This window comes from Varroa destructor, unplaced genomic scaffold (genome assembly GCF_002443255.2).
Source record: "Varroa destructor unplaced genomic scaffold, Vdes_3.0 BEIS01000006.1, whole genome shotgun sequence".
NCBI lineage: Eukaryota > Metazoa > Arthropoda > Arachnida > Mesostigmata > Varroidae > Varroa > Varroa destructor.
In genome coordinates this window covers 7,030,782-7,044,517 of record NW_019211459.1, presented here as the reverse complement: position 1 = coordinate 7,044,517, position 13,736 = coordinate 7,030,782, and the positions used below count along the sequence as shown (strand labels likewise).

Here is a 13,736-nt window from a genome sequence, read left to right as displayed (position 1 = left end):
ATTATGCTGATAGCGAGTGTCTTACGGCGCATCTACCCGTAATACGTAACGTCTACCATCTCTATCCGAGCACGTTTTTGCTAGTTTTCCCAATATATAATAGTAGAAACAGTAACAGAAGCCATACTAGTTAGTGGAAGCGGTAGAAGAAAAAGACCAACAAATTTGCTAAATCGATGCACGACCCCACGCCCCAGCCCCTAGTCCGCATAACTGTTGAACCTTTGTGCTACGTAAGGTTGTGTTAGATTGAACGCTAGTACAGGATAGATAGCGTGCGGGCTGGATGGGTGGGTATGCAGTTCGTTAATCGATGACTGTTGCCTGAATTGCTACGAGTGACTGGGTATGCGCTACCTTGTGCGCGCCCCTTTGATTAACGTAACGATTCCACCAATGATGATAATCGTAGAGATAGAAATTGTAGTACTACTACGAGTACTACGTGAAATACTCAGAGCCGTCAGTCAGATAGCAGCTGTAGTAACTCAGCCACTCGAGTTCTACGAGCGTCTATACCGTCTTGTTTCAACAAGAGATCAGAAAAGTACGGAGATTTGCCCAGGTAGCATACGGGGCAGGGAGCGATGGTAGTTAGTCGACTAGAACTTAGTTGAAGTAGTTAATATACATATAGTAGACAGCAAGTGGCGCTGTATCATGACTGTGGCATCACTCCGGAGCAACGGCAGAGACTTTTAGCCTATCGGAGATTCACACGGGATTGTCTGTTCAATTGATCCGACCTCTGTTCGCTCGCCATATGGCCACGCCACACGTGCGGGCGTACAAACAATTTGGATAGTAACAAGCACAGCTACTGGCTATAATGCAGCCGCACTAGCGGTAGCAGCCGAATTTACCTTGAAATCTAGCGCTCGCTTTGTGTAGTTCTGAGCTATTTGGTGGACAGCGTCCTACTCTATTGCTACCTTATTGGATCTAGGATGCGGATGCATGTCATTTACCGTGTAGACGCTGTGCCTGTGTATGTGTGCGCGTGTGTAAAAGGAGGCTGATTCTGTGTTCTCGTTTAAATTCGAAGTCAAAGAAGGCCAATCGACCGATAGCTGTGTGCTGGTCATCTTCATAAGTGTGTGTGTGTGGGGGTGTGTACGTTATCGCTGAGCACCGCTCCCTTTCCTTTCGTCGTCTTTAAGAGGCAGACACCTACTGATTGTTGCCTGATGATTGCTGCTGCTGCAGCTTATGGCGGCAGTGATGATTATGCTGATAGCGAGTGTCTTACGGCGCATCTACCCGTAATACGTAACGTCTACCATCTCTATCCGAGCACGTTTTTGCTAGTTTTCCCAATATATAATAGTAGAAACAGTAACAGAAGCCATACTAGTTAGTGGAAGCGGTAGAAGAAAAAGACCAACAAATTTGCTAAATCGATGCACGACCCCACGCCCCAGCCCCTAGTCCGCATAACTGTTGAACCTTTGTGCTACGTAAGGTTGTGTTAGATTGAACGCTAGTACAGGATAGATAGCGTGCGGGCTGGATGGGTGGGTATGCAGTTCGTTAATCGATGACTGTTGCCTGAATTGCTACGAGTGACTGGGTATGCGCTACCTTGTGCGCGCCCCTTTGATTAACGTAACGATTCCACCAATGATGATAATCGTAGAGATAGAAATTGTAGTACTACTACGAGTACTACGTGAAATACTCAGAGCCGTCAGTCAGATAGCAGCTGTAGTAACTCAGCCACTCGAGTTCTACGAGCGTCTATACCGTCTTGTTTCAACAAGAGATCAGAAAAGTACGGAGATTTGCCCAGGTAGCATACGGGGCAGGGAGCGATGGTAGTTAGTCGACTAGAACTTAGTTGAAGTAGTTAATATACATATAGTAGACAGCAAGTGGCGCTGTATCATGACTGTGGCATCACTCCGGAGCAACGGCAGAGACTTTTAGCCTATCGGAGATTCACACGGGATTGTCTGTTCAATTGATCCGACCTCTGTTCGCTCGCCATATGGCCACGCCACACGTGCGGGCGTACAAACAATTTGGATAGTAACAAGCACAGCTACTGGCTATAATGCAGCCGCACTAGCGGTAGCAGCCGAATTTACCTTGAAATCTAGCGCTCGCTTTGTGTAGTTCTGAGCTATTTGGTGGACAGCGTCCTACTCTATTGCTACCTTATTGGATCTAGGATGCGGATGCATGTCATTTACCGTGTAGACGCTGTGCCTGTGTATGTGTGCGCGTGTGTAAAAGGAGGCTGATTCTGTGTTCTCGTTTAAATTCGAAGTCAAAGAAGGCCAATCGACCGATAGCTGTGTGCTGGTCATCTTCATAACCATGGATTTGACCAATTCTTCGCTCCAGCAATTTACCCCGGTACTGGCGTTTCCCCGTACGCTTCGCTTGCGACGTTCGATTTGGTCGTCCTAGCCGGTTACGGCCTGTACCGCTGGCTGGTCTTCAGCTAGAGGACAATCTGGATGGTCAATGGTCCAGAACGAGTGACATACCGGACCTGCTTTGGTCCGCTGCATCTCTGTTCGACACCTTTCATAATGTGATGTTCGACGACCGTACAATAGATAGCAGCGAGCTTCGAGAATATTTCTTTTTTGCTTTCAAAACAAACAAATCATGATAAGCGTCATACGAACGATTAAAGATTTATATCGAACGGCTGGTATTATAATATGGTCACGTCGTCCAGGTGAACGGATATAAACTCGATGACCACAACGTGTTAAGTCCACCAGCTAAAATCATATTTGGGCATGTGCATTAGCAGACCTTGCATGGCCTGTCGTATGGAGCCGATATTGAGGATAAATTTAAATTAGTAGAAACGTTATCACGTTATTAACGCTGAACTAGGGAAAACTAATGATATAGTTATTATTGCGTAATATTATCGCTGCTAACCCGAATAGGAAGATTGCCATTCTCGTTGCGACTGGCCGTTAGACCTCTTGTTTCTCTGACGTATTCTCATATGAAACGACATTAACAAAATAGAGAGACGAAACTCTATGGAAATAACTCCTGATATATAGAGTCCACTTATTATCAGTCACAACAGCCGGTGGTCGCCGCTGGTAGTTACTGTCGCTGCCGCTGCACTGCCCTGAAGCCTATTTCCTTTCGTTAGTGACGCTGGGCCGAACGGTGACGAGCTGGACCGGGCCAGCCGAACTAACTCAGTCGAATCTCTTGGCGCCATCAGCAGCGTCTGTGGGCCTTGAACATTTCGTGGCTGTCGCGGTGCCCTCTGCCGCCACTGCGGCAACCGCGCTCCCGTTCTGGCCTTTCTCGCGCCACCAGCAGCAGTCACACAGTTGAAGACAACGTAGACAGTGAGCGACGCTGAGCACCGGCATCAGAAAGAACAGCAGTTTGTCTACCGGCTCTTTGCCGGCGTCGTGTTGTTCCCCAGCTCCGGTAAGCAGCAGCCACAGCGGCAAAATACCAGTAGCCGATCGTGAGCCAGGGTCATGACCTACAGGGTCAGGCCGTACATCATAGACATGATGACCAAGGCACGATGAACTGCGGTGAGTTGAATGCGATGCCGTGGCAACGGCGGCATCTCATAGTATATAAGATACATAGACGCGTATGTGCTGGCTTTTGGATGGATGAGCGTTCAAATGGACAGACGGACGAATGATCGGACGGTCGCACTCATATTTTGCTGCTGCTGCTGCTGTTGTTGTTGTGCCCTTTGCTCCCGCGTTTGCTCGACTGCCTTCTTCCTACGTCTATTATTGCTGAGTCTTTTTAGCCTTTAACTTGACTTTGGCGCTGGGCTGCTCCCTCTCTCCCTATTTGCCTGAGCGCTTTTCTCGTCTCCCGCGCATTCTCCCACGTCGTCTGCTTGACGTCTGCTTGACGTCGCCGTCGTCGTTGTTGTTGTTGTTGTTGTTGTTGTTGTCGCTGCCTCGCCGCTATCGTGTCGCCCTTTGAGAGCTACAACGAGTCCTATCGAAACATAGACATACTATGTGACCTTAGCTAGACGGTGGGTGCTGACGCCGGGACACGTTATTGCGGCAGCAACGATGGCTGCGAAGTAAACTAAGTGGAGTTCAGCAGATTCAGACTATCCTTCTGCCAAAGTGACTCATTTCCTTTTTCTCTGTTCCATTGACTGTCCTTTGTTCGTTGGAATTTGCTGGTCTTGCTTCTCACTCTTTACCCATCATTACGTCACCCTTATTGCTATTTGTTTGCCTGTGGTCTTTATGTTGGCGTTGTCATCACGCTGCCGGGATTCATCACAGAACACGACAAACAAAACAACATCGCTAGTCCTCTCGTTGTTTTTCATCAATGATATTGCTTATCTCTTTGTACCACTTGACCTCCGCTACAAGACGTCCTCTCCGCATCGCACGAGCTCGCGTGCTTCAAAAACGAAGAGCCAAAGAAGTATGTACCGTTCGAACAATGTATACAGCCAAGTAGCTAGCTGGCTGGTTAGGCGCTTCAAGGAGGACGACGACGACATGCAGAAACAACGAATCAATCGCCAAAACCGCATAGTAACCGACCCTGTAACAAGCACTTATCCGTGCAACAACAAAAGTCGTGCACTGAGGATTCGAGCTGTTATGTGCAGGCACCGTTTCAGCTTAGCCGTTCCGACGACAACGATAGCAGCAGCAGCAGCATCAACAACAGTTATACGTAGATATGAGTATTTAGTAGAAACTGCACCGATGCTTGCAGTGGTACGACATTCGCAGGCCATCCTGTTACCAGTGCTGGCCAGCAGCTGATGATCCGCCGGGGCCAAGCCGATTGACAGAAACAATAACAAAAACCAAAGCAGACTCAGTCATACAGATAGGGATGATTAGCATAAACACGCGAGTACCGAGACGTCGACTTCGGCCCATCAGTCCATCAGTCGCTCGCCTTCAAGAGATTAAACGACCAATTACGCGGTGATCTCGCGACAACCGATTTCATTTCGTCTCCCTTGTTACGTAAAAAGAATCGTGAGCCACAAGGCAGGCCTTACGCGCGCTTCTGCTCCTGATCGATCTCATACGTCCTAGATTAGAAACGCAATAATAACATTTTTTTATGATGATAAGCATGGTGATACTTTGCAGAAAAGTGTCAACCCTACAAAAAGTAGGAATGCTGTTTCACTGCAGTGTATTTATAGAATGATGTCTGTGCCTCTGCGACGGTAGTGAATTTGTCGGATGTATGTCTCGTAATGCAAAATAGAAGAAATATTTATCATATATTATTGTTTTGACTCTATCAGCAAAAGCACATATTCATGAACGTCGGTTCTTCAGTTTCCATCGTGCATCTGTAGGTGGTAGAAAATCCTTCTGGACATTTTTTTGCCTTTTCAACGTTACTTTTTCATTACATTTTCGTTACATTTTCAACGTTACTCCACATCTTTGGTCTGTGCAGCCTTCTTTTCGTCAGGAGCAGCCAAGTTCACCGGCAACAAACCACTCAGATCTGCACAGTCACAGCTATCGGTCGCGATGCCATACGGACGTACAAATTTGCTATGTTGTTTACAACGACGTCTACCGTATGAAAATGTCTAGTACTCAATATGTATGCATCTATTTGCGACTCTGCGTGTGCGACTCGTAGTAGGTTGACGATGGCTTCTAAGTCTTCAAAAAGGACTGACAGATAGCCAACAACGCACTGGGTATGAATGGCTGTTGCACACCTTTTCGGTCGCCTGTCACATGGGTTGACTTCGTTTCCGACAAAAATTTACTTCTGTCTCTGCTGCTTTTTCTGTCTATGTTGCTACCGGCAGTTCAGCTGCCGCAATTCATAGCTACTTGTTCTTTTCACTAACTCTTGCCGCTGCTTCTGCTTTTTCGCCGGTGGCAAGCAACCTTCAGGAAACGGCATCGCTTATAGCATGGCATCTATTACGGCGAGGCCGGGGTCATGGCAAAGATCTTTGCCCGCTATTAGAAGGGGGTGGGGCGAATCAGAGTTTGCAGTGTGGAAGGGCCGAAGCAATACGGGCGCTATTCAGTGACGCTATCGGAGTCGTCTGCAAAAACGCTTCGTTCAGGTTCACCATAACTGTACCGTTGTATCAGCGTCACTGCACTCTCTGTTAAGCCACTAGGGCAATGGGGACGAGTCGTTTGTTCGTTTGCAGCCCAGAAGACAAAGACAACTCCAACGTAGATTAAACATTGACCGAACGTTCACAATTACATAGGTAAAAAGGAAGAAAAAAGCTGGAGGAAGGGGGAGAATGGGCGAAAAGGGGGAAATAAAAGGCAGCGGTCTTGACCCCCCGGGGTCATCGCGGCAGCAGCAGTGACAGCATAAACGCAACGGACAAGAACGACTGCTATTATGACTATGTTAGTTACTACACAACGCCAACAATGTTTTAGCTGCTGCTGCCAATGCACCCGTCATCATTGCGGAGAGAGGCAAGGCTAAAACGACTTCATATACGTTATTATCCTTGAATGATTGAGTGTGTTGAAAGAATAGAATACAATAATAACTGTTAATAGCTTTCGATCAGTATAGCTACTCTAGAGCAAACAGAAGCATGTGACATGCACCGCCTGCCGATATAGCTACACGTCGAACGTTGGCCTTATCTCGCTAGCGACATGAATGATAACTAATAGATTAACCGCCCGTTTCCTGTTGGTTTCAGTTTCAACTCGAGTTCGCCGTTCAGTCCGCCAACGCCACCGGTGAGGCCGCCTACGCTGCGAAGTCCCGATTCACCGGTGGGCGGTGGCCGACCCCTGACCGGTGCCCACCTATCTCCTCGAGCCGGCAGCGAGGGCCAGCGATCATCACCCCACTCCCACGTACCCCCCCAAGCGCCGCATTCGCCGCATTCGTCACAGCGCAGTCCAGCTGCCGGTTTCAACCTAGCCGATTTTTCTTCATCGCAAACGCTGCTCAACCTAGTCCGAACGCACGCGCAGAGCTCGCAACTTGAGACCTACCTCAAGGGCGCCGTCAAACGGCCTGCGTCCTCGACACAGGAAGGTACGAACAAAATGGCCGGTGCTTTACAAAGAATCGTTTTGCTGCTGAAATATGGTATAGATATGTATTATGTATACAAGAACAAATTAAAATTCTTGATGGCTACGTATCCATTCAGACAGGCACATCATCTAACCCGTTTTTATTTAAACTCAATATTTACGATTTCTACTGTTAGGTGATCCACTGGACCTGTCACTGTCAGGTCCACCTGTGAAGCGTTCGCGTTCACCTGTATCCCCAGCCTCTCCTTCCTCGTCGCCACCTAGTCCCCAAGCCAAGGACACGAGCCCTTTGATGGGCTTGTCCATGGGTGTGGGCTTATTGGCCAATAGGCCACGGTCCCGCTCACCGCGCTGTTCGTCCGCCTGTGCTAATGAGGAGCACCAGAGCCTGGTCGTCTCGCGCTGGACAGTCGACGAGGTCGTCAGTTTCGTGCAAGCCATTGATGCCTGCGCACCGTACGCTGAGGTATGTGCCATTTTATACGCGGCACGGTGTGACAGTTCGTGGTCACTTAAGTAAACAGTCGTAGTAGTTTTCTGTATCATCTTATGAGCCAACGATGCACTCGCATATTAATTAGCGCAGCCTGTACTAAAACCAACATGCTAATATACTCGGTCGGTGTTTCTTTTTGGCGTTCGCAGAAGTTCCGCGAGCAGTTAATCGACGGGAGCATCCTCTCGGCGTTGACGGAGGACCATCTGACGGCACATATGGGCATGAGACTGGGCCCCGCCCTAAAGCTACGCCAGAGCCTCACCAAAAAGATGGGCCACTGTAGTGTATGCCTGCATTGTCTACATTGCCATGGCCCGTCTCCAGCGGCTCAACTAGGTCTGCCCACAACCCCACATCCGCCCGGCGCATTGGCTGCGCATCACCACGCGACGAGCAGTCCCGCCCATTCGGCAGGAAGTCCGTCGCCGCGCAGTTCACCGCTTGCCGTAGGATCGCTGGACGCCCTCGCGGGTCAACCGACCCCTGCGTCATCCTCGCCCTCACCGCCACCCTCACATCCGTCCCCTTCGTCGACACCTACTGATAACACTAACGCTTCCAACTAGTGGAATAGTTGACCAGTTGGTACATCCATGTCGAACTGTGTTTTCCCTTAGCAGCACTCGAAACCTGCTCTAGTTTGTATTCAGCCTAGCCTATCTTATAGGTACGGGCTACATCAACCCTACACGTCAGTTTAGCATTAGCAGTAAGCAGCTGCTAGTTCACCTAAACGCTCGACGGCAGAGTTAAACGACCGCATGGTCAAATGAAGTGACAGTATAGAAACAACAAGGAAATAAAAGTCACCAAAGACCACGCGCTAGATAAGATCGAAAAAGAGGAAAATTGCTAGAGACCGAAGGAGGAAATAGCAAATCGAAATCTCAAATGTAGCGTCAGCGAGACGTTGGACGGAAAGAGACTAGGGGGCACACCAGCCCTCAGCATGGTTAACTGACTCTGCTTCACCGCCAGCACCACCCTATCTGTAACCAGTCTGCACAACCAAAGCTTCTGCCGCCGCCGCCGCCGCCGCCCCCTGCTTTTGCTGGAAGACGATTTTGTCCATAGCTGTCTATTATCGGTTGAACGTAAACGGATTTCTTTCCAATCTTCGAACATTCGTTTACCTTTTCTGTATTTAGCCAGCAGCGCAGAGTATTTTAGGGAAACTGTTAAACAACTCTGTCTAGGATAAAATCAAATGTAAAATACGGCTATAGCAAGCAGATTTGATTGGTTGGTTTGACTGTGTTATTAGAAGCACCCGCAAATGCACACACAACGATGACTGAAACGAAGTCGCGGTGTTGTTAGAATGATATGAACGATTACCGATTTGATGCAAAAACGTAATGATAGCACACGACAACGCGAAAAAATGATCATTGAAAACGTTATCTGTGCTAGTACAGCGGAACGGATCGCGGATATGTTATGACAATGGTATCCAACGTGTTCCGCCTCTGCTACCGTTCCCGTAAACCATAGGCGTAAATCCATATACGAGTCCGCAACGACGATGGTGTGAAAACATCTACGTCTCACACGGTTATGTGATGGAGTGCTACAGCTGCTCTTCCCAGTACATAATGCTTCCACGATACCCCAGCGACGAAGAACTTTTTTGCCGCCATCCATAACAGCACACAAATAAGCTGAATCATATTGATCTGTGAGCGTAGAGAAGCCATTTCAATGAAAATCACTGCAGCCAATGATTACAAGAAAATGAAATACTATGTACCAGTGCGAAGCGTAACGCCTGAACGCACTTCAGCATTTTTCAACTTTCCAAACACTTTCTGGGCCCCACAATGAACGGCTTAGCGGCACAATTTCACGATATCGAAGTCGATCATCGACTGAGTGAAGTGAACAAAAATCGATTTCCGACCTGTTAAAGCAGATCTCGTAGATTGCCACTGCGATCTTCTGTTCGCTTGCAATTTCGTACAGCGCACAGCCGTCAGCCATTTGTGAGGCAGAAAATCGAGACGAAGATTTGACCGCGCCGTCGTTGTCATGCCGCTATAATTCTAGTCGCCACTATTTTAATTTATTTGAGACGCTCGCCCGAAGACAGCAGAACCAAGTTTTCTCCGGCCAAAAGTCCGGCTCCATTCTCTTCTTCTGCTTCCACTGGTCCAAATAGAATAACTTCTCAATTGTGTCACGTCAACCCCTTCTACCAGTATACACTCCGGGCCAGCATCTCGCTTTGTATAAATATATATCGATATAATAATATTAAGAGAAAAGGAAGAACAAAACAATATATATATATATATATATATATATATATATATATATATATATATATATACGCATATATGTACGAGTGCAGTTTGCAATATAAAAAGGCTCGAAACGGCGGTCGATAGGTGCGCCAAGGATAGGTTGAATCGATGATGATAGTAATAAGTAGCGAGTCCTAACACCAGGAACAGGAAACGAAATTACGGAACTGAAGTTACATGAAAGTTATATATATATATATATATATATATATATATATGTGTGTGTGTGTGTGTGCGCTCTTCGCAAATAGAGAGCACTATGTGGAAGCATACGCTGTGTGTAGATACGCCGCAGAAAACAAAAGAGTGAATAATATGAAAGTAGTTATGATTGTAACGAGAAAAAGTTATCTAAGAGGACGATAGAGGCGCCGGACGCGAGCCCGCGAAGCATACTCCTAATGCGGTACAATGCTCCGCTGATCTCCCGACAACTCCCTCATGTAAATACAATGATTACTCTTAATAATTACATTGAACGAATACTAATTAGACATATATGAAATACAGTCAAACGAAAGTATACACACACAGACACACGTTGACATACAACCACGAAAAAATTACCTTCATAAATACAAAAGTAAGCCCGCCCTCTCCGGACAACTCGAACGTATACGATGCACAAGATCACGCGCGCGCGCTTACCTCCCTGACACCCATCCTGAAACTCTACCATACTTGGCCACCTCTAGCGACTTCTTGCAACCCGGAACCCTCTGATGATGCATCATTCCCTCTGATCACCAGGCTCAAACAGCATAACGAACTGATGAATGAAATCATTTATAAATAGTAACATCACATTTTGAGAGTATTAATATAAAGAGTTTACGCTGCGTAGGTTTGTCCGGCGAATTATTTCTCTGGAAGATCTTCCCGTGTTTTCGAAATCCCGGTGCGCTAGCTCGGAAGGAAGCGTCCTATGAGATTTTGCGGGAGCACCTTTTTTGCATCTAGAAAATCCCTTCAGCGCCAAATCATCCGCGTCTCGTAGCATCCTCATTCACTGATGATCCTTCACTCGAGGCCAAGTCTCAACGTCAATGCGGCGCCCTTATAAGCCTGCTTAGCCAGGATGTTAACTTTCTTTAACCAAACCCCTATATCGACCCCCTTCCCGCTCCAGAGAATGACCCACCCATCAGCCTGATACCCCTCTCACAACTGTATGATACATAAAACGATAAATATCAATTAAGAAAGTAAAAATCCTAACAGCGATTCGGAAAAATTGACCCGAATGATTATAAGCCATTTATCATCAAACAATTGTGAACCAGTGGTGATGGTGGTAAAAAAAACATGAGTGATGACGATACAAAAATATAGAAAAAAATCGACGAATGTACGACGATACAAGCGATACGAGCATATTAGAGGTCACGAGCACATGGCAGAAAGTCATAAACTTTCAAGGAAGAAGAAGGCGAACATAGAGCGCAAATAGATTTTAAAAAAATCCGCCTATATTAAAATGAATTGTGACGACTATAGGGAATTAGAAAACTGTCTAAATTCGAGCTAATTTCGAAAAAAACAAAAACAAAAAAAGAATCGAACAGGTTCGACGACTGTAATGACAAAAGGGGGCCCGCAGCGTCTCGACAAGGGGCGTTTATTGGTTAATGAACAGTATTGATTCATTGATCGGGTTTGACTCGATTAGAGGCGTTAATGTAGACGATTACAATGGTGATGATGACGATGACGATGACGATGACGGTTATCGTGATAACGATGAAGAATCAGTCATAGAAATAGTTAGTGGAGCAGCGAGCCGGTGACATAATCGGAACTTAGGGAAAGGAAGGGAAAAAGTGACAGAAAAACCGTGTCTGAGCGAAATAGTGTTTTCCTATCGGCCGGTGAGCTTCGTTTCAGGCCGAAGGGCTGTGAAGATATAGAGTTTAGAGGTGTGCTGTACTCAAAGATGTATCTCATTATAAACAATAATAAATATACAATTATTCACGATATTCAAAACAAGACTATTTCCTCGCTGTTTTTTTATATTCTATAGTTACTGACACAGCGGGTAAGGGGGGTACGGAAGGCGTGAAATTCAACGAGCTCGTGGAATGCCAAAGACAGAGGTATAATACAAAAAGGTTTTGATATCATTAGATGTATACGAGAATCTAACTTGCTCAAAAACACGTATCGGCATGTTCTTCCTGTCACGCAGATACGTTCTTTCATCATTATCAGTTAGACACATTCATCTACGATGGAGCGTGTGTCATCCCTAGCAATCAATCCTTTCCTCATAAACTTGGCAGTAAAACGACCAATACAGGTCCTGCAGATCTTTCGGCTACGGGTATCATTCACATCTTTGTAATGTTCCAATGCTAATATATTGAACTACTACTAAACTAACTAGTAAATTTAACGCCACATGAAATGGTCTAGGGTCAACTTTGAGCGCAGATGTACTTTGATTTTCCAGTAAAAATATAAACATGGCAAAAAATGCTAAATATAGTAATTCGGTCTCCTATTCGGTCCGTCCGTATAGTTCGTACTGACCCTATTTTGACAGGTCTTTTAAGCAATGCTAAATCTCATGGAAGGTGTTTAGGCATTCTCATTCTGTGCTTGCGTTACGAAAGTACTTTGTCACAAAGCCAGTATTTCTAAACACTCCTAACGTAATCTCCTAGTTGGCAGAAAGAGTACTTACTAATCGTTGGCAGTAAACAGCAGATTTTCTTAGTTACAAGTAACTAAAATAACATATAAATTGTTCATAACAGTAGCTCTTATTTATTATTTTGACTATTTCATGAATTGTTAATAAATGGCAACATTATTTGAGCGAAGCGATATATGGCGCGAGCCAAATACTCACTTTGATAATGCTCGATGGATCTGGCAGTTTGTTTAGGTGATGTGTCCATCTTAAAGAAAAGATCGACCTTCGAAGAGATGAACTAAATGGTTGGAGCCTTACATTCTATACGGCTGTTAGCCATTTTTTTTTCAATACGTGGCCTTCAGTTTCGAACGACGAACGCATCTAGGGCTAACGCATCGAACCTAGACTACCTCATATGTCCCTAGCACTACTAGACAATCACGTTAGTACGGATCAATTAAATCGCCAAGGTACATGTCCTTACCTGACTCCAAGGATAGCTAAATGAAAAAAAAAACAAATTCGCTAAAGAAAAACAGATTTATTAAGTATCAAAATCACTCTCGGAGGTAAATTCGAAATACATTATTATACAAAGAGGTATTCAGCGCGGCATAAGTTCCGTTTCGACCAAGCCGGGGTGAAAATCATCCCCGTACTCTAGAAAAATGATGAATGCAATTTCTGAATTGAGCAAACGTGGTAGAAATAGCAGAATCTATGAAAGTATCCCCGGGTCCAGACTAGTTTTTTGTTTTTTGAAAGTCACCCACTCTATCGATTTCGAAACAGATCGAGTCCGCTCAAAACGCCCCTAAGCATTAATATACGTGAAAGCTTAACCCAATCGATACACAGCGTCAAATGTCTACGCTTATCGAAAATCCCTAAGTATATCGTAAATATACAGGAATCTAAAGCTTACATACGCCATTTATATACTTTTTAGGGACACCAGTATCCAACGTGGGTTTTGATCTATTCAACAATCAAAATAACTCCAAATAATGGGTCGGATCTCTGGCAAGCTACCATTTGCTGCCATATTGCCACGTACACATTTCTGTAATTGTGAACAAGAATAAGCCTATTTATATCTAGAACAGACGAGATCCTTGAGACAAAATCACACGATAGCACTCAGCAAACAATTGAATTTCTGAAATGTTCCCGCGGTATAGGGATTGAATCTCTATCACGCTCGCGGACATATGTATGGGGTCGTCTTTTTTTGAAACGCATTTACTGCCGCATTGAAACAATCTCGTTATAGGGACGGGGCGATC

General features: G+C 45.6%; 1 protein-coding gene and 1 long non-coding RNA gene across 7 annotated transcripts in view; one reads left to right on the top strand and one right to left on the bottom strand.

Moving 5' to 3' along the window:
* The window catches only part of LOC111252450 (uncharacterized), a 13,748-nt gene extending 1,945 nt beyond the window's left edge, over positions 1-11,803 (top strand). For 2 of the 3 annotated variants that reach the window (XM_022810363.2, XM_086993924.1), the window contains 3 exons: positions 6,659-7,002; positions 7,181-7,473; positions 7,653-11,803. In XM_022810363.2, coding sequence (XP_022666098.1) covers positions 6,659-7,002; positions 7,181-7,473; positions 7,653-8,072 — 1,057 coding nt within the window. In that variant the 3' untranslated portion in view covers positions 8,073-11,803. Of the gene's footprint in view, positions 1-3,554; positions 6,423-6,658; positions 7,003-7,180; positions 7,474-7,652 lie in introns of those variants that run through there. The other variant, XM_086993925.1, reaches the window with a different exon arrangement.
* LOC147754799 (uncharacterized) overlaps positions 1-13,570 on the bottom strand; it is a 28,083-nt gene extending 14,513 nt beyond the window's left edge. For all 4 annotated transcript variants that reach the window (XR_015330775.1, XR_015330778.1, XR_015330777.1 and 1 more), the window contains exon 1: positions 12,664-13,570. This is a non-coding gene — a long non-coding RNA (uncharacterized LOC147754799). The remainder of the gene's footprint in view (positions 1-12,663) is intronic.
* Positions 13,571-13,736: the final 166 nt, after the last annotated feature.